This window comes from Candoia aspera, chromosome 7 (assembly GCF_035149785.1).
Source record: "Candoia aspera isolate rCanAsp1 chromosome 7, rCanAsp1.hap2, whole genome shotgun sequence".
Lineage (NCBI taxonomy): Eukaryota > Metazoa > Chordata > Lepidosauria > Squamata > Boidae > Candoia > Candoia aspera.
In genome coordinates this window covers 58,303,607-58,328,667 of record NC_086159.1, presented here as the reverse complement: position 1 = coordinate 58,328,667, position 25,061 = coordinate 58,303,607, and the positions used below count along the sequence as shown (strand labels likewise).

Sequence of the window (25,061 nt, the reverse complement as noted above, 5' to 3'; positions counted from 1 at the left end):
GAGGACAAAATGAATCTGATAGTGACAATCCTAAAGGATCTCCCCAAGGGTGCAGAGCCAACTCAGGAAGATTGGGAGGAAGAGCCGTCACAGCTGGCTTACCCAAGACACAGCACCCTGCCACCCAGGGGAAGGAGCAGGACTCGAGCGTCCCGCCAGTTGGGGGGGCGAGAGGCAAGACTGCCCAGAGATCGGCCACCCCTGGGGGCTCGGCATACGTTGACGTTTACGGAGCCGCCACAGCCAGCCGAGCCGGTAAGAAACTTCCCACCATTTGGGGTGAAGTTTGATGGGGATCCCACTACACTCTCCTTCTTTATTACTAATGCTAAGCATTATATGGAGGATTGGGGCCAAAGCTTTCGTTCGGAACATGGCAAAATCAATTCTATTGCCAACAAACTGAGAGGGAGGGCAGCTGATTGGTATGTGCAACTGTGCCAAACCGAGGCAACAGAGTTAGAGGACTTCGATGACTTTCTGTGGGCACTTAAACAGCACTTCGAAGACCCTTTAGCCCAAGAGACAGCAAAAAATGCCCTGAGAAAATTCTATCAAGGGTCCCTCTCCGTTGCCAACTACGCGCTTGAATTTAAAGCCTTATCAGGGAAGGTGGAAGATTGGTCCGAGCCAACTTTAATCGAAATGTTCAAGCAAGGGCTAGAACCAGAAATCCTCCGTTGGGCGCTGGGAAGAGACGACCCTAAAACGCTATACGGATGGATTCAGTTGGCGGGCAGTGCGGAAAACGCCCTGCAGACCTATGCCCATACTAAAGAACTTAGACAATCCCGAATTGCCAGAGGAGCGCGTACGACTGGACTTGCCAGCCGCCCCAAACCAAAAACCTGGGAAGAGGAAAAGGAACCACGGTTTTCCAAAGGTCAATGCCTGAGATGTGGAAAAGAAGGGCATCGCGCCACTTTGTGCCCTAGACGCCGTCCAGAGGAACGGCAGGCGAAACCTTCAGTGAAGTCGCCTGCCCTGCCGCGGAAAATGAAAGCTGCCATCGCGGAGCTAGACCCACCAGAACTACCATTCGGGGAAGAGGAAGAGGAATTACAATTCGAACAGCCGGCGGGAAAAGGCTACCACCTGCCCTGAAGGGCACCGTTGGGCAGGTGGAAGAAACTGGGCGTGACCACGATTCGGTGAGTGGGAATTTCCCTACAGTGACTGTAAAAGTTAAAATAGGCTCTAAAACCAAAACTGTGGAAGTCTGGGCCATGCTCGACTCGGGCTGCTCCCGTTCCCTTATGCACCCTGATGTCGTAGCGGCCCTGGAACTGCCCACGTTCCCTTTGCCAAGACCTATGATCTTCACCCAATTGGATGGAACTATGGCGGGGGGAAAAGCAGTCACTCATTCCACAGGACTGGTTGCCTTACAAATGGGTTCCCATGGGGAAAAGCTACCATTTGTTGTAGCTCCAGTGGGGGGCCCTCTGGTTATTTTAGGTATGCCCTGGTTCGTACAACAAAATCCTTTCATCAACTGGCTACATAGAACTGTCACCTTTGCGGATGGATTTTACAAAGTACCCGAAAAGGATCTCCTAGACGACATGGAGGGTGGAGGGGTAGCGCACACCACTGTACAAACACTTCAACCTCTCGAGGGACTACCCAGCCAATACCAGGATCTAGCTGAGGTATTCGGGGAGAAGGAGGCAGATACATTGCCACCTCACCGAAAAACAGACTGTGCCATTGACTTCCTCCCTAATGTGAAATTACCTCCGCCAAAAATCTACCCCATGTCTCCGAAAGAACTAGCTACGCTAAGGGAATTCATTGACAAAAATCTTGCTAGGGGTTTCATTGAGCCGGCAAACTCCCCGGTGGGGGCACCTGTTCTATTTAGACCAAAGAAAGATGGTTCCTTAAGGTTATGAACAGATTTCCGCGGGCTCAATGCGGTATCAATATCAAATAAATATCCTTTGCCCATAATCAAAGACATGTTATCACATCTGTCCAAAGGCAAAATATTCTCAAAATTGGATTTAAGGGAAGCCTACTTTCGCATTCGCATAAAGGAAGGGGACAAATGGAAAACGGCTTTTAACTGTCCCCTGGGTGCCTTCCAATACAAAGTTTTGCCTTTTGGTCTCTCTGGTGCCCCTGGGGTTTTTATGCAACTTATCAATGAGGTCTTGCATGACCACCTATTTAAGGGGGTATTGGTGTATTTGGATGATGTATTGATTTATACTGAAACCATGTCTCAACATGTTCACTTGCTGCGTCAAGTGCTTACTAAGTTAAGGAATGCGGAATTATATGCCAAATTATCCAAATGTGCTTTCCATCAATCACAAATAGACTACTTGGGATACCGAATTTCTGCTAAGGGTATTGAAATGGACCCTGCCAAAGTTGAAGCCATTGTGGCATGGGAACCTCCCCGCACCAGAAGGCAATTACAAAGTTTCTTAGGATTCGCAAATTTTTACAGGGCATTTGCTCAAAATTTTGCAGAAATTGCCCTCCCCCTCACTGAACTGCTAAAAACCAAGGCGCAAGGCGATACGCGCCGTTCCAAAAATCCGGGAGCGCTCCTTAAATGGACTCCTGCTTGCCAACAGGCTTTTGAGTCTCTCAAGCAAATCTTCACAACAGAACCAATTCTGCAGCACCCTGACACCACTAAGCCTTTCATAGTGCAAGTGGATGCCTCTGATTTCTCCGTGGGAGCTTTACTGCTCCAATCTGATAACTCTAACGCCTTAAAGCCCTGTGCCTATCTCTCCCGTAAATTTACGGAAACAGAGAGACGCTGGCACGTTTGGGAAAAGGAGGCTTTTGCTGTAAAAACAGCTTTGGAAACCTGGAGACACTTATTAGAAGGGGCGTCCAACCCCTTTGAGGTCTGGACTGACCATAAGAATTTGGAAGCATTAAGCACCAGCCGCAAACTCAGCCCCAAACAACTTCGCTGGGCTGAATTTTTCAGTCGCTTTGATTTCACCCTTAAATTCATACCCGGCAAGAAAAACTTTCTAGCTGATGCCCTCTCCCGGAGACCACAAGATGCTGGCCCGGGGCCATCAATACAAGGTACAGTCTGGACAGAAAAACAATTGGGTTTGGCAGCGGTGACGCGCAGCCAGGTGCGAGTGCAACAACCTCAGCCCCCTTCCGCTCCACCTCCCTCCACTCCAGCGCGCTTGCCAATTCCCTCAGATTTGAAACAACAGTTGCTTTCCCACCTCAAAACTGATACTTGGTTGCAAGCAAACCAACACACTGTAACTTTTGCGGACAGTTTTGCCTGGTGGAACGATCGTCTTTACGTTCCTGCAGCTTTACGAAAAACAGTCCTCCAGAGATGCCACGATGACAAATTAGCTGGACATTTTGGATACCTCAAAACCCTTCACTTGCTCAGACGCCAATTCTGGTGGCCATCTTTGCTCAAAGACCTTAAAACATATGTCACTACTTGCCCTGTCTGTGCCATGACAAAACGCAAGACTGGCAAACCACAGGAACTTTTACAACCCGTTTCCACCCCATCCGTCCCATGGCAGGACATATCTATGGACTTTATTGTTGACCTCCCTCCCAGCCAACGAAAAACCGTCATTTGGGTGGTCAAAGATTTCTTTTCTAAACAAGCCCATTTCATACCATGTGCCTCCATTCCTACCGCACAGCAGCTCGCACGTCTGTTCCTCCTTCACGTGTACCGGCTCCACGGAATACCCTCCTGTTTGGTGAGTGACAGAGGCACACAATTTACGTCACACTTTTGGCGGGCATTTTTGAAACTCCTTGGAACCAAACAAGCCCTTTCCACTGCTTGGCATCCACAAACAGATGGATCTACTGAAGCCGTTAACTCTACTCTAGAACAATACCTGCGAGCATTTGTCAACTATCAACAAGACAACTGGGTCGACTTACTCCCCTTTGCAGAAGTTGCCTACAACAACGCCATTCATCAAACTACTGGACAGGTTCCCTTTAAGACTGTCTTTGGGCGTGAGTTCGTCCCAATCCCCGAGCTCCCGCACTCACAACCACTTCCGACTTCCCTCACGGACTGGGCTGACAACCTCAAAGACTCGTGGCACAATATTCAACAAGCTCTAGCCCACTCCCAAACCACCTACAAAAGACATGCCGATGCCAAGCGCTCCCCAGAACCTGCCTTTGCTGTCGGGGATAAAGTCTATTTATCCACAAAATTCCTTAAGTTCCCACAACCCTCCAAAAAACTGGGTCCTAAATTTGTGGGGCCATTTCCCATTGTTGCACAAATTAACCCTGTTACATTTAGACTTGATTTACCACACAACCTAAAACGTTTACATCCTGTTTTCCATTGCAGCTTACTCAAGCCGTATTTGCCATCCGACCGCTGGCACCCCCAACCAGTCCCACCTCCTCCGATCCTGATTGATAACCAACAACACTTCGAAGTGGCCGACATCCTCGACTCCCGTCGCCAGCACTCTATTTTGCAATACCTTGTTCGCTGGAAACATTTCCCTCATCCCGAATGGGTGTCTGCCACTGATGTTCGTTCACCTATCCTTGTGAATCGCTTTCATTCTGCCTACCCTACCAAGCCGGCCCCTTAGCAATTTTCTGGGGGTGGGCGATATGTCATGTTCCACGTTTCAATGATCTGTGTACATCGTAACGGTTCACATGTCAAACCTTTCTGCTTACTATATTCACGTTACTTCATGCTGGGGGTTTTCCATTCCTGCCCTCCTCTTTGTTTCCCAACACTGGAATGTATGTTTGGGTTTGCAAGCCTGTTCAAGGTTACTTTCCCAGGCGCGTGTAACGGTTGCTTGCACCTGGGAGGGGGTGCTGCTGTCATGCATTCGGGGCGGGACTGGTTTGAACGCAAGGCTCTTAAGTTTGTATTTGGCGCGCTTTTGCTCATTCTCAGCTTTCTCTGTATTTGCATACTATTCCTTTAATAAATCAGTTATCTTTAAGCCCGAGCTTGTGAGACTGAGTATTTGGGATTAGGCAACCATTACACTTGGTTTTACATGCAAGTGACTTACATCAAGGCTGGCTAGAGAAGGCAGCAGTGAAGGAGTAGACATAAGAAATAGTAGAAATGATAGAGCCACAACTGGATATAGTATAGAACACAGGAAATATAGCATAGAAGGTTAGAGCTGTAAGATAGGAAATAGGGCCATAGGAATATAGAAACTGTAAGATAAAGCAGAGTATTATAGATACTAAATAGAATACTAAATAGACACATTAGAACCTATCCTGAAAAACATGCAGGATACGGGCTTGGCCTGTGAAAATGCCTTGTTCAAAGATTTTTTTTTTTAGAGTTCAGTGTTTGCAACAATGGAGCAGCCCTTGTGTGCATTTGATTTCATAAGCCATCACAAAATCAGAATGTTCACAGTTCTCTTTTTAATTTAAATGTGACAGGTAATTTTACTTTCCCCCTGGTGTGTGACTGGCCTTAACATTGGTCAGAGCAATCCCAGAATGTCAGCCTTGGCAACCTCTTGCTTGTTTCCCATTTGAAGGGCAAAACCACATACGCAGCATGGCCTGTTCTGCTGCTCTCAGGTGTGATGGATGACACTGTTGTCTTGCCTCAGCGTTGAAATGAAATCCAAGTTCTGGATATGGAATCGGTTGGTGGCACATTCTACCTTCAACTTAGGTTGCAAAACCACATACGTCCATCTTAGCCGGTACCTTTTTCTCCTGCCTCCAACCTTTACAGAGGTGATGCATAAAAGCAGATTTGCCAGTAACTACTATTCTGTTCTTTGATCCATATGCTCAAAATTTTACCTGGAAATGTTCTCATTATCTGGCACAATCCTTCCTTTCTGCAAAGCAGATGCTGGATTCGAGAGAGAACATTAGCCTGGGAATGAAGAGAGAAACTCCAGTTATTATAATCTTACAAGATTATTTTTATGTGCCAGTGAAGGTGCCATTACAGTAAGGTTTGCTGATATAGGGAAATAGTAGTCATTTCCTTGAGTAGAATGGGAAATATCTTCAATGAGACATAAGCCACACTTGGTGAGCCAGGCTGGAGTAGTGGTTAAGGTACCACAGTAGAAACCCACAGACTGTCAGTTTCAGGCCCGCTTTAGGCACGAAGCCAGCTAGGTGACCTTGGGCCAGTCGCGCTCTCTCTCAGCCCTAGGAAGAAGGAGGCAATGGCAAACTACTTCCAAAAAGCCTTGCTAAGAAAACTGCAGAGACTTGTCCAGGCAGTCACCAGGAGTCAGGACCTACTTGAAGGCACACATACAAGCTTTCATAGCTTTTTTTCAGTCAATCTTAACTTTGCTCTATTTTAAATTATAAGCGACATATTATACCCTTAGTTATGAATATGATCATGTTTTAAGTCAGGATTAAACACCTACAAGAGAAATGTCCCCAAGATTCAGAGTTTTCATTAAAATGATGAAAACAACATCTCGCCACTGTGACCGAAGCTCCACTCTTCATCCATGCCTATGATGTCCTAACACATGTAAAAAATGGGCAGAGCGTGCATCATGCCGGACTGATTTTGCTTCCCAACAGCACGATCCAATTTCAATTTGGATTTATTTATTTATTTATTTGTTTGTCTACAACCATAATAAATTGAATTAAATAGCATGATCCTGCTTTTATTATTTGCCCCATTGACAGCCCCCCCCCCCCCACACACACCTCTATTGTACTTACATGGAAGGGAAGGAGGAGACATGTAGGCATTGAACAGAATTTGGCAATATAAAATGAGCTCAGCCTGCAGCACGCACTCTAAAATTTGTCTTTTTGTTTGTTGTTCATAGACAAAATTGTTCTTCTGTTCAACATGTTTGTAAAACAGCAATTTTCCTTTTAATCTTAAAGTCAGGGCTGGCAAGAAAAAATTGCTATTCATGCATATATCATGCAAAATGGACATCTTTGCTCCAAAGCATTCTTTCTTCAATAAAGACGTACAGTATCTGTAAATTGCTTAAGAGTCTCATTTTTTAATTTTCTGCATTATGCATGAAAATTGAATTCTGTGGGCATTTGTGAGAGAGATGAAGTACAACATTCTGTATAGAAAACCGTAGATAATTATGACATCACATAACAAGTACAGTGATTCTAACAGTTTAGCATACAGCCTTGCCCCTGATGAAATCAATGTTAATCTATGAATATTCACATTCTTCAAGATCTTTGGCAAATACATATTTGTGGGTGGGTTTTTTTTGTCTTCCAGCTCTGCTGGAAGTAAAGATTTTAAAGAATGCACTTGAGACTTCACTCATGCAAAGCATCTGCTCTAATATCAGCAAATTCCTGTGAAAGCAAGACAGCTATTAGAATGAAGTATGGTGCCAAAAGACTGACACCTGATAGGATGCTTATAATAAAATAAACATGCAGATTTTTAAAAAAAGTGTTTAAGAATATGCCGGAAACAGAGGACACTTTGCAACCATACCTTCTGCAATAGTGTTGGTTGATACGATTCCACTATATTTAAGCAATTTTCATGGTCAGCTTTGCTAGATGAGAGGCAAATCAAAAGGTCCCAAGAACTTAATTCATCTATGATAAAAAGAAAGTAGCACGGTGGAAATGAACTGTGATGAGAAAGCACAGCAGACCAATTAAACTGAAAATATTTATTCAAATGACTCTGTCCTTCTCTAGCAAAAAAACAAAGAAGGGGGAGAGGACACCAGTTTGAAGGCTTTATCATGACATCTGATCAATATGATTCTGTATGGTCATATTTTGAGTTCTGTTGGTCATATATTTACTATAACATCTACTATTCTTTTTTTGTTTTTGCTTGCTTTTTAAATTTTAGTTTTGCTTTAATTTCTTGCTGATGGTATTTTCATTTAGTGCTGTTTGGGGGAGGAAGGGGAGGAAGAGGAGGAGGAGCAGCTTTGTGGGTCCTCACTGCCCCCACCCTCCATAACTGTTAATGTGCCATTTCATGCTGGACTTGCAGAGCTTGCAATTTCAGTGGCCAAAATCATTTGATACATCCTTGGCTTCTAGTGAATGTTCCTATGGAACACTGCTTTGTAGTAGGAACTTTCCAGTTCTACCTCCCCACCCCCCACCTTCATCAAGGTAACATTTTTGGAAGAATATGGAAAGCAGAGATAGGTTGTAAGCCCCAATTCATGAGAAAACCTGTATACGGTTGGAAAAGCTATCACCTATCTTGAATTGGTGACACACCTCTATATCTGAACACTTCTGTTGTATGGATTTGGATGGTTAAATGATAAAGTGTTAGCCCTTCCAGGTTGTCAAGATCAGGAAACAGACTCCACAAGAAGACTGGAACTAAGCTTTCTTAGACTATATTAACAGAATCTTACAAGTCTGATTGTTTTTCCTTCTCTATGTCTTTTACCCTAAGGAGTCAGGGAGGAGCTACCCTGAGTCTCTTCCTAATATAAAGTGAACTTCTACGAGATGCACAGCAGCAGAGATAAACTGGAGAGTTTGTTTACATAGGAACTAGATGTGGTGTGGTCTGCTCTTTCTCACTTTGCAATAATCCCACAAGCGGAATAGACAGATAGTACACTACTAGGATTTTTTAAAAAATTAGTAAACATTGAACCTTAAAACAGAGACCCAGATTTCTGTGAAACTGTAGAATTAGAAGCCCAGTTTAAATACAGAGCATAAGGAGGATATATTTATTAACCTGCTCCAAAAGAGAAACACATTAGCTTGTAACCTATTTTCTACTATTATAGTTAATGTGAATTGCTTGGAGCTGCGTAAGTCCCATTTCAAATGTCATCTATTAAGCTATAATAAAGTTGGGGATGGACTAGAATCTGGACTCTCTACTCATCCAGCACCACATTGGCACTATGATCCCAATCTGCCTGCCTCCTGTCTTCCTAATTTATAAAAACTATAGTTTAATCAATAAACCATGGTTTAAATTTGCCATGCAAAACAGGGTATGAAACGAAACACCTTCATAGCATCAATTTATTAGGTTTATATCTGTCTTTCATACAGGAGTTCAAGGCAGCATACGTAACACTCCCTTCTATTATTCCTCATAACATCTACCCCATAAGGCCGCTAGTATTTAATTTAATTTCTGGCAAAATCTTACTCATTCTTAGAATTCTATTTAGATTTGCATTTCTATTCATTTGAATACTCAAGGCAGGGTTATACATAAATTGAGCAGTTGATCACTGATATGTGGTTAATATTTTCATCAAGAAAGTAGTAGCATTATGATAAATATTTTCTGAATGCTTCCTTCTGAACAGGCCATGTGGAATGTTTAACACGGGCACTAAATGCAGATGGAAAAGGGATTGTAGGAGTAGAAACACATTCTTTTATCAAAAGCTTTGGAGTGGGTGATAGAACTCTGCAAACAGAGCCAAGATAGAAAAAACATCAACATTATCAAACTGCACCAAAGATAAACTTGGAGATTCTAAATGATATATTTGACGTCATAAAGAAGACTGAGAAGAGAACTGAAACAAAAAATAATTCTTTCTTGGTGCATGCAAAATAATCCTACCTATACTTTTTTGGTTTAGAAGAATGACATCAATTAAATAGATTCCATGTAAAGAGTGCTTGAGAGGTGCCTTGGGAAACTCCACAGCTGTAAGGCAAATAGATTAATGCAGTATTTCTCAACCTTATCAACTTTAAGACTGTGGCTGGCTGGGGAATTCTGGGAGTTGAAGTCCACTCGTCTCAAAGTTGCTAACACTGGGTTAATGGATGCCTTACCCAACAAGGCTAATTTTTAACCTGCCGCTCGGCAGTTGCATCGCTATACCAGCCTTCCCCATACAGGAGGGGAAAGACCATAAAAGTTATCATTGGATAAAGTTGACAAGTTCCTGAAAAGGACAGAGATGACAAGTTTAACAAACATAAGGCAAAGTATGAAGTGGTGAATGATGCAGTAGAAGTCAGGGTAGAAAAGCATGGAGGGTATAGTGAACAGTGTTGGTGTAAACTAGATTGAATTATCTTTCTTATCTTTTTTCCTACCTTGTGCATTTAATTTCTTTGTCTTACTATTTATTACTCCTTTTCTGTGCTTTTGTATGTAATGGCATGAGGGTTATACGTGTACATAGCCCGTTGCACATGATTTAGGCTTTTTGCACCAGCAAATCCACAATGCAAGGGGGAAAAGACCCCTACAAGAATTCACTAGACTGGATCCAGAGGCAAATTGAGACTGCACATACTTTATAAATATACAAAAAAGCTAAAAGGACTCTTTTATTTTGGAGATTTAACTTTCAAAAAATCCTCTATACTTACAGTAGAATTGGACTCTTAGACAGTACTCCTGGTACTTTTCTGGGTTGGCCATGTTGGTGTTTCTCAACCTTGGCAACTTTAAGATGTGTGGACTTCAACTCCCAGAATTCCCTGGCCAGCTGGCTGAGGAATTCTGGGAGTTGAAGTCCATACATTTCAAAGTTGTCAAGGTTGAGAAACGCTGGGCCATGTGACCAGCAACAGGAAGTGTTGTGAAAGAAACTTTTACCCATTGGTGCTGGACTTTTTAATACTTAAAAAAAGTAGGTAATACTTCTTGGCCATCTCATAATGTTCATAAAGAACAGCCTCCATTATTTGATCTGGTGAATTTTAGTATGTATTTCTAATTTTTAAAATATCCCAAACAAAAAATCTGTCCCCCCAAATAGACAGTTAAATAGAGCAGATCAATCTGCATTTATTAAACCCAAGCTTCAGAGGCACTGGACTACAATGTCTATTATTCATATCAGTAGGACAATAACTTAATATTTATAGGATCAGGTGAAAATATTTGTTCCTTTGCTATCACCTGCAGGTTTTGGCAGACTATTGTTAAATACAGAACAGCACACCAGTTCTAGGTTGAAAGGAAAAGGTAATTATTAAATACAGTACTTACTGCTATGTAAGTATAAGTGTAAAAAAGTGAATGCTTGCTTCCAGACAACAGGCTCTTGAGGATAAAGAGGTGCTTTACCATTATGATTTAATAGTACATCAATACCAGTTGTTAACTGATCAACATACACATTTATGTCAAGCACAATAAACCATACAACATGTTAAGGCTGACTATACATAATAATATAAAATTTCATTATCATTGATAGCAAATAGAAAAATGAATTAGTAATATCTGTGGTTTTTTAGGCAGTAATCAGGTTCAATATATACTGGAGTATTGTAATTAAATGTGTTGCCTTTCATATTCTGTAAAAGTATGATAGGCCATTTTCACACTTGAGATTTATAGGAATGTTTAGGGTCATCCATCCATCTCTATGGCAATATAAAGCGGGCCTGTATTCATTACTGATAAATCACTAGAGTGGAAATAACTTAAATTTTATGCCTCTAAAATAAAGCACCAACAGGATGAATACATGCCCTCCACTATGAATAATTATACCTGCAAATTTTAACTAGGTGCCATTGAGTCAATCCCTTTATGGAAAATGCCCTCCACCTTGACCTGTTCCCAGAAATAATCTGTAGCTCTTCTAAGAACATAGCAGTGAATTTCTTGCTCTTATCCACCCAAAGACATTGTCTTTCCCTTCATCTATTTCCCTGAGCTTTGTTAAGCCTAGTCATTTTAATTGTACATCATTCGTTGCCATCATATGCCATCATATGCCAGAAGTATGTAGGTTTCTGCTTCCTAATCATTCCCTTAATGAAGTAGTCTGTCAGCTATTTTTTATAGAACCAATGGACTGGTTCTTTTTACAACCCCTTAACAGCAATCTCCAAGTGCATAATTTGAAATTGGTTATCATCTTATTTTGCCTTCTCTCAATGTCCAGCTTTTCATGGCCATGCAAAACCATTGCTTTACTTATTGTTACCTTGAAGAAATATCCTTCATGATCTTGGCTAAGTTTGTTATTACCTTCTTCTGCAAAATTAATCCCCTCTTTATTTGTCTAACACAAAATCCATCTTCATCCATGCTTAAGTTCAAGAAAGCCAAATTATCTACCACTTTCATTTCTTGACTGTCAACTGTAAATTCACTAAGTAGGCTGGCTGACATCACCTTTCACTTTTGTCTAAAGTTATACTCTCTGCATATCTTAAATTGGTAGTATTTCAGCCTACAATTTTGATTACAGCTATTATCTCTGCAAATTCTGCAATTATTATATTTGCTCTGCAAATTTAACAGGGATGGAGACAACATACATTCTCTTTGCTATTCTGAACCACTCTGTTTTTCCAAGCTCATTTCTTACATCTTCTTGTTCATCTTAAATTTTCTTAGAAGAATATTCAGATTTCTGGCATGTCTTTTAGCTTTAATATATTCTGGCATAATCTAGAAAGCTAAAGGCTGGCTGTAATTAATAAATCAAAAGTAACTCTTAAATTTTCTTGTTTTTTCCATTATCCATCTTATGTTAACTACCTGATCTTGTGTCCTTTTCGGAAACCTCCCCATTCATTTGGCTTTTCTCTCTCCGTGTATAGCTGTATTTTTCTTTGTAAGATCTTTCAACACAAAACTTTGCTTACATGAGTAATAAATGTAATACTTTGGTGACAACATACCCCTTTTTGGCATAGGTACAGTATATAGGCAGTATATACAGTACAGTATATAGTGTCATAAATGACACTCCTTGAAATCAGAAAAATAAACATATGTTCTAAATAACAGCAAACAAATCATAAGAATCCAAGCATTTCATTATTTTTTCTACTTCTTTATTTTCTTTTTTATTTTAGAGAAATTTAAAATTTATGGAGAACATGTTCACTATGTGGCACTCCCCATCCTGCTTCCTATACAGGAGATGTATTGCATTATTCTATAACTAGTGTCTAAAGTAAATTTGTTCATACCAGAATATCTGAACCTAAAATTATAGTGTTTAATGCCTTTATTCTGGAATAAACCTCTGTTATCCAATTAAATTATTCTAGACCAATGCAAGAACTACTATAAACACAATTTGCAAGTAGATTATAAAACTTTTGAACCCCTGTCCATTCTGGAATTTATGTAACACCATATTTGGTAGTCAAGTCTGCCAACGACTACACTTCCCTTAGCTGTTTATACTCTTATCACAACTCTGATCCCCATTCCAAGATATTGGATTCCTTATCCTTCCTATTCCTTAAATAAGGATGCCCCTTGACTATCTGCTTCTCACAGCCAAACGTCTCCATTCTCATTGTCAGCAATAATAAGTATTACCAAATTTATTTTCCATTTATGGGATCAATTCACTTGACCACTGCGCTCACCAATTAGTTGTATTACTGATTTCTTAATGATCTGTCTTCATAAAAGAGTCCTGAAGAGCTCACAAACAAAACATTCTATTCAATACCATTCAGTTTTCACCTACTATTACATGGTGGGTCCTGTAGTTATTCCAGCTATGTTATTGGCTAGCTTAACTTGTAATTCCCATAACAAATTTGTTGTTGTTGTTGTTTTTATAGTCCTTGAAAGGACTGGGCCTAACCCTTAAGTAATCAGTGCCTGCAGCTGTGCTTGAGAGTCCTGCATAGTCTGGTGCTTCACCTTACTAGGACAGCCAATACGGAGCCCTACCTTTTTAATGTCTTCATACATAAAGCTTCATCTATTCCTGATGTAATTCTAGTGACCCTACTGCATTCAAACAATTTATTTACCAGCATTTTTTATGATCAGTCTCAGGTGGGATTGCACTCTTTGTTTTAAAATATCACCTATAATATAAGAGATCTGATGAAGTTTTCATGGTCAACCAAACCACTGACTGCACAATGTGCACAAATAACGTGAAACTTTTAAGTTACGACAGTGCTGTAAAGTTAGTACATACCCTCTTTTGCTAAAAGACTGGATTAAAGGATACAGTTGAAAAGTATACTGTACTTTGTTTAGCATGTACTTGTTTACCACGGAACATTTTATTTGAAACAAGAAGACAAAGTTCCTGATATTACAATCATTGGCAAGATCTATCTAAGAGAAAATACAGTCAGACTTACCTTCTTATTTACTCTACAGTGTTTTTATGTTTTAATATATTTCTCTAGTGATTTCTTGGTTAATGGTGCAAGAACTTTTTGGACTTGTATTAGCATCAATGGGCTGCAGTCATGTTTATTTAACCTTCACTCTGTTGGACTGTTTACACTCCTGGAACATGTTCAGATTTCTTTACATTTCTCAGACTTTCTTATTTATAAAGGCTGAGCTTCTTGTGACCTCTCTATTCATACTTCCTTTACCCCCCAGCAATGAACAGAACAAAATACCCAGTGTCCTATTTATTTATTTATTTTCAAATCTTCTAGTTGCTTAAAGGAGTGGCTTTTCAATTATAAATGAAAATGGTAACCAGATGTTTACAGACCATGCAAGCATTTTCCCTTTAGGCTTCTAATGCTTTTATTACTCTTTGTTAGAATATTAGGCCCTTTATTTTTAAGTGAAAAAAAAACAACCTTGCAAACAGCTTGCATTCTAGTATAAACATTGCTTTGGTTTACATGACTGCCACTGAAAGTGCAAGTTACTTTCTCTTTTCCATGTTGTTAATTGATGAACATATAAACTTACCCACTGAAAAAAAAAAATACCTGAAAGAAAAATATCAAATCTGATTGGTTATATTTGTCCACAAATGTAGCCCAGAATTATAAAGGACTCAGGATTACCAGAGAACTGGATTGTTCTTGTTCTGCTTCTCTTTTCATTGGGTTGGATTAACTAACTCAGATGACTTCAAGTAAGATCAAGCAAAGGGCCAGAACAAACTATGGTCTTACAGCTCTGGCATGGTAAATAGTTCACTGCATTCAGTATTAATGTATTCTGGGTGGTACATACGCAAAGTCTGGAGGGAGTGGAGGAGAAGGCATCAAGTAGCACCCACACCTGCGTTGCTTATTCACAGGTAAGCTGGGACACAGCTTGTGAATAAAGATCATGCATTTGTATTACAGCTGTGCAATGCTTGGATTCAAAGGCAAAAAGGTGCTTCAGAGCAGGCAGGAGCATAAACAGGGCACTTGTCTACAATTTTTAAAGCAGCTACAACTTTTTCCAGGATCAGATAGCTGCCTTCCAGCCTTTTTATCTTTAAATCCAAAACACTGCACAGCCCTAATTTATGTGACATATTCATATCCAAGAAATGGATATTTTGTTGTAATGTTATTGCTGACAGAAAGTGTCAACAATAACGTTACAACAGAAATGTGACATGGTTGTAGTTGTTTATTCGTTTAGTCGCTTCCGACTCTTCGTGACTTCATGGACCAGCCCACACCAGAGCTTCCTGTCGGTCGTCAACACCCCCAGCTCCCCCAGGGACGAGTCCGTCACCTCTAGAATATCATCCATCCATCTTGCCCTTGGTCAGCCCCTCTTCCTTTTGCCTTCCACTCTTCCTAGCATCAGCATCTTCTCCAGGCTGTCCTGTCTTCTCATTATGTGGCCAAAGTATTTCAGTTTTGTCTTTAATATCATTCCCTCAAGTGAGCAGTCTGGCTTTATTTCCTGGAGGATGGACTGGTTTGACCTTCTCACAGTCCAAGGCACTCTCAGAATTTTCCTCCTACACCACAGTTCAAAAGCATCGATCTTCCTTCTCTCAGCCTTCCTTATGGTCCAGCTCTCGCAGCCATATGTTACTATGGGGAACACCATTGCTTTAGCTATGCGGACCTTTGTTGTCAGTGTGATGTCTCTGCTCTTAACTATTTTATCGAGATTTGTCATTGCTCTTCTCCCAAGGATTAAGCGTCTTCTGATTTCCTGACTGCAGTCAGCATCTGCAGTAATCTTTGCACCTAGAAATACAAAGTCTTTCACTGCTTCTACATTTTCTCCCTCTATTTGCCAGTTATCAATCAAGCTGATTGCCATAATCCTGGTTTTTTTGAGGTTTAGCTGCAAGCCAGCTTTTGCACTTTCTTCTTTTACCTTCATCATAAGGCTCCTCAGTTCCTCTTCGCTTTCAGCCATCAAAGTGGTATCATCTGCATATCTGAGATTGTTAATGTTTCTTCCAGCGATTTTAACTCCAGCCTTGGATTCCTCAAGCCCAGCATGTCGCATGATGTGTTCTGTGTACAAGTTGAATAGGTAGGGTGAGAGTATACAGCCCTGCTGTACTCCTTTCCCAATCTTAAACCAGTCCGTTGTTCCGTGGTCTGTTCTTAGTGTTGCTACTTGGTCGTTATACAGATTCTTCAGGAGGCATACAAGATGACTTGGTATCCCCATACCACTAAGAACTTGCCACAATTTGTTATGGTCCACACAGTCAAAGGCTTTAGAATAGCCAATAAAACAGAAATAGATGTTTTTCTGAAACTCCCTGGCTTTTTCCATTATCCAGCGGATATTGGCAATTTGGTCCCTAGTTCCTCTGCCTTTTCTAAACCCAGCTTGTACATCTGGCAATTCTCGCTCCATGAACTGCTGAAGTCTACCTTGCAGGATCTTGAGCATTACCTTACTGGCATGTGAAATGAGTGCCACTGTTCGATAGTTTGAACATTCTTTAGTGTTTCCCTTTTTTGGTATGGAGATATAAGTTGATTTTTTCCAGTCTGATGGCCATTCTTGTGTTTTCCAAATTTGCTGGCATATAGCATGCATTACCTTGACAGCATCATCTTGCAAGATTTTGAACAATTCAGCTGGGATGCCGTCGTCTGTGACATGGTAACTCAGGGTTATTAAAAATGGGCTAGAACAGATTCTCTTACAATAGGAATGACTCACCTTCTGCAGAATGCCAGGCCCCAAGACTGACTTTTACAACTTTTGGGGCTAAAAGCAAAGAATTACTCATCTTTATGGCAATCTAAAGGATTAGGAATTACATTCTTTATTAATACTATGTTGGTAATATTTAATATTTCCTAGCACAAACTGCATTTTCTTTAAATCTCAAAAGGTTGAAAAAAAAAACTTTGGAAAACTGGCTAGAGAGAGTTGTAAAAGAAAGAAATCTACCCACTAAATAATAAATAAAATGAGCAACAGTGCCTTACAACAACTGTGCTTTTTAGAACCACTTACTTTGCCAATGCATACTTAATTTGTTATCTACTATAATTTTGTATTTTTTTCCCATTCTAAACAGTCACACTCTGCTGCTTCTTTAGAATCTCCTAAACTACTTCATCAGTGAATGTATAGCCCCATTTCATTCCCAAGATTTACTCAGATATTCACACAATGAGATCATATTAAAAGCTAAATTTAGGTGATACTCTTTATATAGGACGATAAGAGCAACAAGTACAGAGCTATAGCACATGTACAAGGGAAGGATGCATAGTTGTAGGTCAGCCAGAACTTTAAGGAGGATTCTAATTTTATTGCCCATTCCTGTGAGAGCTGTAATGGGCATTTCTATAATACCACTATAACACTATACAGTCTGGTGGCATATCTGTTGGTGACTTATTCTTATGGATTTCTTTACCATTACAATGCTTTTTAAAGAGTGATTCAGCTGATACTTTAGATTATTTTGTTTAACTCTGCTCACAAGGGCAGGGTGAGTTATCAGCAGATTGTAATCCTCTAATGTAAGGTTATGAATGTTTCCACTGCAAAATGAAATAATTAAATCAAATAAACCTGGTGATGTAGGTTTGGCAGAGAGGCTGTGTCTGGATTAAGCTCATCCAATTAGTTACAATAGTTTACTAGTCCAACAATTTAACCACTACACTGGCTATTTTTTTCACTGATAACATTCCTTAGCCCAGAATGAGAAATCTGTGGTTGGTGGATCAAAATATGTTTTTAATATTTATTTTTAAAACAATATTCAGTGAAAAGTATTGCACTTCACTATTTCTAAACAAAAATTTCTTTCTGATCTCAAAATATCCACAGATAACTCCTGTATATTTGTTAGCTAAAGCTACAACGTTGATTGTAGATTATGAAAAGCTTGATCTTATAAAGACAATTTAGCTATCACTGTGAAAGTCATTCTTATGCTAACGCTATGAGATCTCCCCTGAAATCTGTGTAGCTCCCACCCTGTTTGCATTCTGTAAGGCCTTGAAGACCTGGTTGTTCTCCCTGGTTTGGATTAAAATGGGTGGAGCCCCTTGTCGGATGTGTTTTGGTCTGTTTTTTGTGCAGAGTAACCAGAGTTCATCTTGTTCTGTTCTGTATGATGTTTTTATTATTTATTTTATTGTGAGCTGCCCAGCATTGCTTTGGAGTAGGCAGCACCTTAATTGAATGAAATCAATAAATAAATCTTGTTCTTTACAAGTCTTGAGCATAATATGGTGACTCCCACAATTGAAAAGCAGATAGTCTGACCAGTTCTTGTTTCTCTTGGCCTTTCCCAATGTAATATCCTCCAGATGTCTTGAGATAGCAACTCTACGAAGCTCCAGGTAGTTAAACGATGCCATCTGTCAAGTCCCTAGAAGAGCACCTTCTCTGTAACAGCACCCGTCCTCTGGAATGAGGTTCCCCCCCCATATCCAAATGGACCCCAACCTGCTGGTGTCTCGAAAGGCCTTGAAGACCTGGTTCTGTGCCCAGGCCTTTGGCAAGGATGACTGAAGCCTTCTTGTAGACTCTGTTGGGTTGTTTTCCTTTGTTCCTATCTGTTTTTGTCATCCTGCCATCTTTACCCTTCTTTTTGCCTCTTGTTGTTTTTCTTATTTTTAATGTTTTAAACAACTTGTAATCTGCCCAAGTTTGTGGGAGTCAGGCAGCATATAAATTTAAATAACAACAACAACAACTGTTTGGAATTTCTAAAAAGTAGAAGAATAAGAAATGTGGGCAGAACTGTGGGTAAATGCGCAGTAAAGATATAATACAATTTGTTAATGGACTAGACTATCAATTAAATCTTTATTATGGTGTTGCATGCCAGTTATGTCCCTTCCTGGATCAAGAGGTCCTTCGAATGGTCACTCATGCCCTGGTCATCTCCCATATAGACTACTGTAATGCACTCTACATGGGGCTACCCTTGAAGACTATCCAGAAGCTACAGCTGGTCCAGAATGCAGCCAGACGGATGGTGCATGTAACACCTTTGCTACGCAAGCTGCACTGGGTCCCAGTTTGCTTCCAGGTCCAATTCAAGGTGTGGTTATTACCTTTAAAGCCCTACATGGCAAGGGGCAAAGTTATCTGAGGGACCATCTCATCCCCATCACATCGACTCATCCCACCCAGTCATGCAGAGAGGGCATGTTATAGACCCCATCTGTAATAGAATTTCATATGGCGGGGTCCAAGAAGTGGGCCTTCTCTTCAGTAGCTCCCGCCCGCTGGAACATTCTTCCCCTGGAGGTGAGACAAGCCCCCTCACTCCTGGACTTCCAAAAAAAGCTGAAGACCTGGTTTTGCCAGCATGCCTGGAGTGGGAAGGGGAATAATCATTCCTGGGGATGGCTAGCACCCTAGAATGGCCCTTTCATACACAGACTGGTGTAGAATCTTCAGCCATCTGGATTTTATCACATTTTATATTTTTATTGTCTATTTAAATTTATATTTATTATATTTATAACTGTATTGAATTTTAAATTTTGTCTTTATTGTGAACCTCCCAGAGTCCCTCCTTCGGGGGAAGATGGGAGGTGATAAAATTTGATAAATAAATAAAATAAAATAAATAAGGACGATGGGGTACAATCAGTTAAAAGCATAGAAAATACATTAAAATCTAAAGAATAATATAAAAGCTAATCTATCTATCTATCTATCATCTACACACACACACAATGTATATAACAAGAGTTTAAAAAAAAAGAGAAAAAAATCTAAAAGGAGAGGGGTAGGAGCATTAGATGAGTGCAGGGAAGCATAAAGGTTAGTATGTCTATCAGTACAGAACACTTTAGTGTGATGAATTAGATGCTCATTAAAACTAGTTTATGGCACCAATCATCATCTGACAAATTTTAAGCACTGCTACACAGAACCTGGAAATATTGTATGTTGTAGCACGGCTGGAATATGGACTAGGCTATGTTTTCCTCATAAAATATATCCCAATTATGTTTTTAGTGTTTCCAAAACAACAACTCCATTGTGAATTGCTATGTATTATTAACAGCATTACCAAAACAACTTTGCAACCCCAATTTTATCCCATCCCCATGGCCCTGATCTTATCTTAACCCTGGGAAGCTTTATCCTGCTATTTTCCATACTACAAAACATTAGTCAGATAAAAAACAGAGTACAGGGAACAGAGATGATGCTATCATTATGCCAACAGAGTCCCACAAAGGGAGGAGATGGGTGGGGACAAATTGGATAAATAAATAAAAATAAATAAACAGCTCTTTCGATTGGCACAAGTGAAGATAAGCTTCCACTCTGTCTCACTAGTGAGAAAAGGCTCTACATATGATGTCAGAAAGTCTTGGTCATAAGGCATATTCATTGTACAAAAAAGATCAAAATTAATCTTAAAATTATGTTACTAAATTTCCTTTAGTAAGGAGTAGAGTCTAGTTTCTTTGTGATTAAACACAGCAGCTGGGGCACAACATTACCAAGTTCCAATGTGATTTAAACATTTCCAGGTATCTTTCTTTAAAAAGCAACAGGTTTTTTCCCCTCCTTCATAAAGTTTATACTGAGCCACATAGAGTTTAGATTTAAAGTTATAAGGAAGAAAAAGAATGAACTACAGGCTTTTGACGGAATCAGATAAAAGCCTGATTTGGATATAATGAGAAATCATGGTTTCCTCTTACAACAGCTGCAGTAATTCTTAGTCACTGTGGGTTTTCTGCAATATGAAAGAAGAAGAAAGGTCCCCGAGCCATTTTCTGACTCTTTGGGTGATGCCGCCTTTGCAACATTTTCTTAGCAGATTATAGAGCGGTGTGGTTTGCCATTGCCTTCCCCAGTCGTAAATATCTTTCCCCCAGCGAGTATATTTCTGCAATATACTTTAGTCATATATATCCATGGCATTAAACCTCAAAGGACTATTGCTTGTTTAAACTAAGGTTCGAGAACAAGTCAGGATCTGATATGACAATTTCCCAAGTTTGGATGTCATGGGAGTTGCAATTTTTTTAAAACCCTAGATCGAGAAAGGGAGAATTTGGCCTGCTAATATGTACTGTACCATAAGGAAGGCTGAGAGAAGGAAGATAGATGCTTTGGAACTGTGGTGTTGGAGGAAAATTCTGAGAGTGCCTTGGACTGTGAGAAGATCAAACCAGTCCATCCTCCAGGAAATCAAGCCAGACTGCTCACTTGAGGGAATGATATTAAAGGCAAAACTGAAATACTTTGGCCACATAATGAGAAGACAGGACACCCTGGAGAAGATGCTGATGCTAGGGAGAGTGGAAGGCAAAAGGAAGAGGGGCCGACCAAGGGCAAGGTGGATGGATGATATTCTAGAGATGACGGACTCGTCCCTGGGGGAGCTGGGGGTGTTGACAACCAACAGAAAGCTCTGGCGTGGGCTGGTCCATGAAGTCACGAAGAGTTGGAAGCGACTGAACAAATAAACAACAAAAAATACGTACTGAATAATCTTGGTCTGCTAATATGTACTGTATAAATGAGGTACAAATACTGCAACTAACTATCAGGGAGAATATAAGCAAGTTGCTCTTTGTTTCAGATGTAAGTTCATTCAAATATAAATAGATTTTAAGCTTCACTAGGCTGAAGTCAAAGAAAGTATCCAGGACAAACAAATTCCCTGCTGTTATCTCTTGAAACTGTGGTTGGTTTATTATGCTTTTAAGGTGATTCTGCTTAGGAACTTGGCTTGTTCTTTTATGCTTTCTGTTTTTTCTGTTGTCTTGAGTTTCTTTTGGAAATAAGAAGTAATGTCATGTTTATACAGTATATAAAGCAGTATGTGCTATGGCAGGCCAAAACAGGACCAATGAACTCCTAAACAAAACAATTTATCAACTCTGTAATATATGGTCATTTAAAAACAAAAACAGAATCATGTTACAGTTGGGAAATAATTGAGTATTCTTACCTGGATTTAGATGTTCAGGTCTGCTTAGCTTCCTGTCTTCAAGGACTGTAACTGTATAACTGTGTTGCATAAGGATTTGCTGATATAACTGAAGATCTTGTTCACTGCCAGAAGAAGGGATGTACAGTATTACTTCTCTAGCTTTGTTTCTAAAGAATTTAAAAATGGTATCCTCAATCTGAAACAAGAAGAAGAGATATTCATGTGTTACATCAAGCGATGAAATGCCAAGGACCATAGGATGATGACATAGAAAACTGGATTGGTTTTTCCTTAGAATTGTTTCAGAGAACCATGTTATTCACAACATTACAATAATCTCAGAGGAATGTGGGCAATGAACATCTGATGCCCTACTGACTCTGTCTGGACGCCCTTTCTAATGAATAGTAGTATTTACTGGGAAGGAAGCTCCCATATAGTAATGGCCCAGTTTGTCACTACTTGATTTGGACAAAATTGGTTTCAATGACACAGAAGCCTGACCATAGCTTTTTCATACCTGGTGTATTGCAAGGAATTGGGCCACAGCTCTCAAAATTCTTTGGTATCCAGAGAGTGCTAAATTAGCAAAAGAAACCCTACCCCAGAGTAGGCAACCTGTAACACTCCCAGTGTTGCTGAACTGCTACCCCCAGCATCTCTAGGAAACATGTCCAATGATGAGGGGGATGGGAGCTGTTCTTCAGCAATATTTGGAGGGCTACAGATTGTCTACCTCTGCCCTGTACAATATACTTTTCCACATTATCAAGGACTGGTGCATCTTTCTGATCATGGCAATTTGTTGCTTAAAAAGATGATTGATGTAAAATAATAATCTCATTGTTGATAAGCAGAACATGAATGCTGCATACCATTTAATCAACACTGAGGGTTTTCATAGTAGCATGTAAAATTCTGTGTTCCATTTGTAACAAACAGCTTGTTCAACATAAGCAACCCATGATTTGAGACTTCCAAGGGCAGACATAGAAGACCAAATTAAACACACTTTAAATGGAATCTTGAAGGAGGGGAAATAAAATGAAGATTGCTTCAACTGGGGCGGGGGGATATTTAATGGGAGTACAACAAGTTTGGAAAGCAAATTTATTTTTTGCTATAGCTTTGCAGAACATCTTTCTTCTGAAGGTAGCATTTGACTACAATTTTATTATCCCCTCCAAAAGATAAAACTGGAAGTTAAAAAAGGTGAACAATCAAAGCTTTGGGATTGCTAAATGATTGGCAGGCTTACAAGAACACCTGTGCACACACATGGTCATGAACCTCAGAATGGGCATTGTTGAAAAGAAGAAAGGCAGATCTTTCAGGGTAAACAAGTCTAGGTCAAAATGCTTTGAGTTCTTGATTAGCCTGGTAGTTAGCTATAAAGTGATGTTCACAACAGTCTTTTTATCAGTTACAGGAAGTTGCTTTATGTTACACTTGGCTCTAGTGTTAAAGTGTTAAAATATTTTCAGGAAGGAGACACATAACTATGTATAATCTTTGATGAATGACTAATACTTTCTGGCTTAATACAGAACACACATCTTTTCCAATTACAATCAATACATTTATCACTTGTTAAAATGTTTCATTCACCTTTTTAGTATATGTTTAAACTCAAGACTATTTAAAATATTCCCATCAAATGCATTGTGTTTACAAGCAAAAGTAATATGAGTGAAAAGGAAGTAAGTGCACAGGAATAATATTACACTCTTGTAAATTTATCCGCTCTCTGTCCTTGCCGTATTTATAACCCATATGTCTAATAGTGAGGAATGAAATGCTCTTTAACCTCAAAACACCCCTTCTTCTGGAGCAACCTTTGTCCTTTCTATCCTGTTTTGCTTCTACTTTCTTATATTTTCCCTTTCCTATATTATATTTCCTATATTGTCAGTTTGAGATCTACTAAACTCTAAGGCTTTTCAGTACTGAGTACAACCTGTCTCAGAAATAATAGGATAGTCAAAATTTGGCTGTTTGTTCTGTAAATCAGAACAAAAATTCTAAAAATATATTTTAAGTGTTTAATAAGTACATATATGCAGAATATAACAATTATATTGCAATAATAATTATAAGCATTGTGATTACTAGTATCTATTTAGGTGACTGTCCTATTACTTCCTGCATAATGCAGTGTGTTGGCTTTGACCAGATTCCAAAAGCCAGAATACAAAATTCAGTTTTGAAATTCAGAGGAAGAGCAATGAGGAGAAGTTTACAAGGAGTGGATTTCCATGGAAAATCTTGCTTGCCTTTAGATTCAAAACAAAGTTGATGAACAAACTTATTTTGCACAATTGTACTGCATCTTGACTTTTGCAGCATGCACACTAAATAAAGCTAATGCTTGTTTTTAACAAGAATGGAAGACATAAAATGCTATAACCAAAAAGCCAAAATAGATGCCTTAAAACTTTTGGAAACCAAAAGACCATAAAAATGCTGTACATTTTTATTGGAGCATGGTCATATATGGTTTCCCCAGTAAAGCACATAGCAAAGTCGATGAACAAACTTATTTTGCTGTGAATATCGGGGCAGGAAGAAACAGTTAAAATCTACATTCCCTTTTATATGTCAAAGTTGTGATACTGTTGCTCAGCTGATATTTGCATACATTTCCTAATTCTTACCTATTCTTACATCTCTTTTTGTCAATAGTATTTTGCCCCTCAGAAAGAAAAGAGATAATCTTACAAAGTTGTATTAAAATGTTGTTTGTATACTCCAGAATCAACTTCAGTGAATTGTGGTAGAAAAGTCATGGAGGGAATCAATGTTACAGGCAAGAGCTTTGCCATGGAAGAATTGGAATACTGTGGGAATACAGGGCACCCATTGTTACAACATATAAAACAGTTGCTGAATAAATGTACATTTTACAGAAAATGGCAAAATTTGATCATGTTGTTTTATTCAGTTCCATTTTAGAACCAAATTAATTCACCTTAAGAGGAAGTAAAATCTGAGCCATGTTGAGCAGGCTTTGAAAGTATCCCTAATTTCCACATATAAAGCTTTATACTACTTGAATGCGATATTCCTCTG

At 39.6% G+C, this 25,061-nt stretch overlaps 1 protein-coding gene across 3 annotated transcripts in view; it reads right to left on the bottom strand.

The window, feature by feature from the left end:
- Positions 1-25,061, bottom strand: part of CPED1 (cadherin like and PC-esterase domain containing 1) — a 110,449-nt gene that overhangs the window by 71,631 nt on the left and 13,757 nt on the right. For all 3 annotated transcript variants that reach the window (XM_063309534.1, XM_063309536.1, XM_063309535.1), the window contains 3 exons: positions 22,011-22,188; positions 7,457-7,563; positions 5,797-5,872 (listed from right to left, as the gene is read on the bottom strand). In XM_063309534.1, coding sequence (XP_063165604.1) covers positions 5,797-5,872; positions 7,457-7,563; positions 22,011-22,188 — 361 coding nt within the window. The remainder of the gene's footprint in view (positions 1-5,796; positions 5,873-7,456; positions 7,564-22,010; positions 22,189-25,061) is intronic.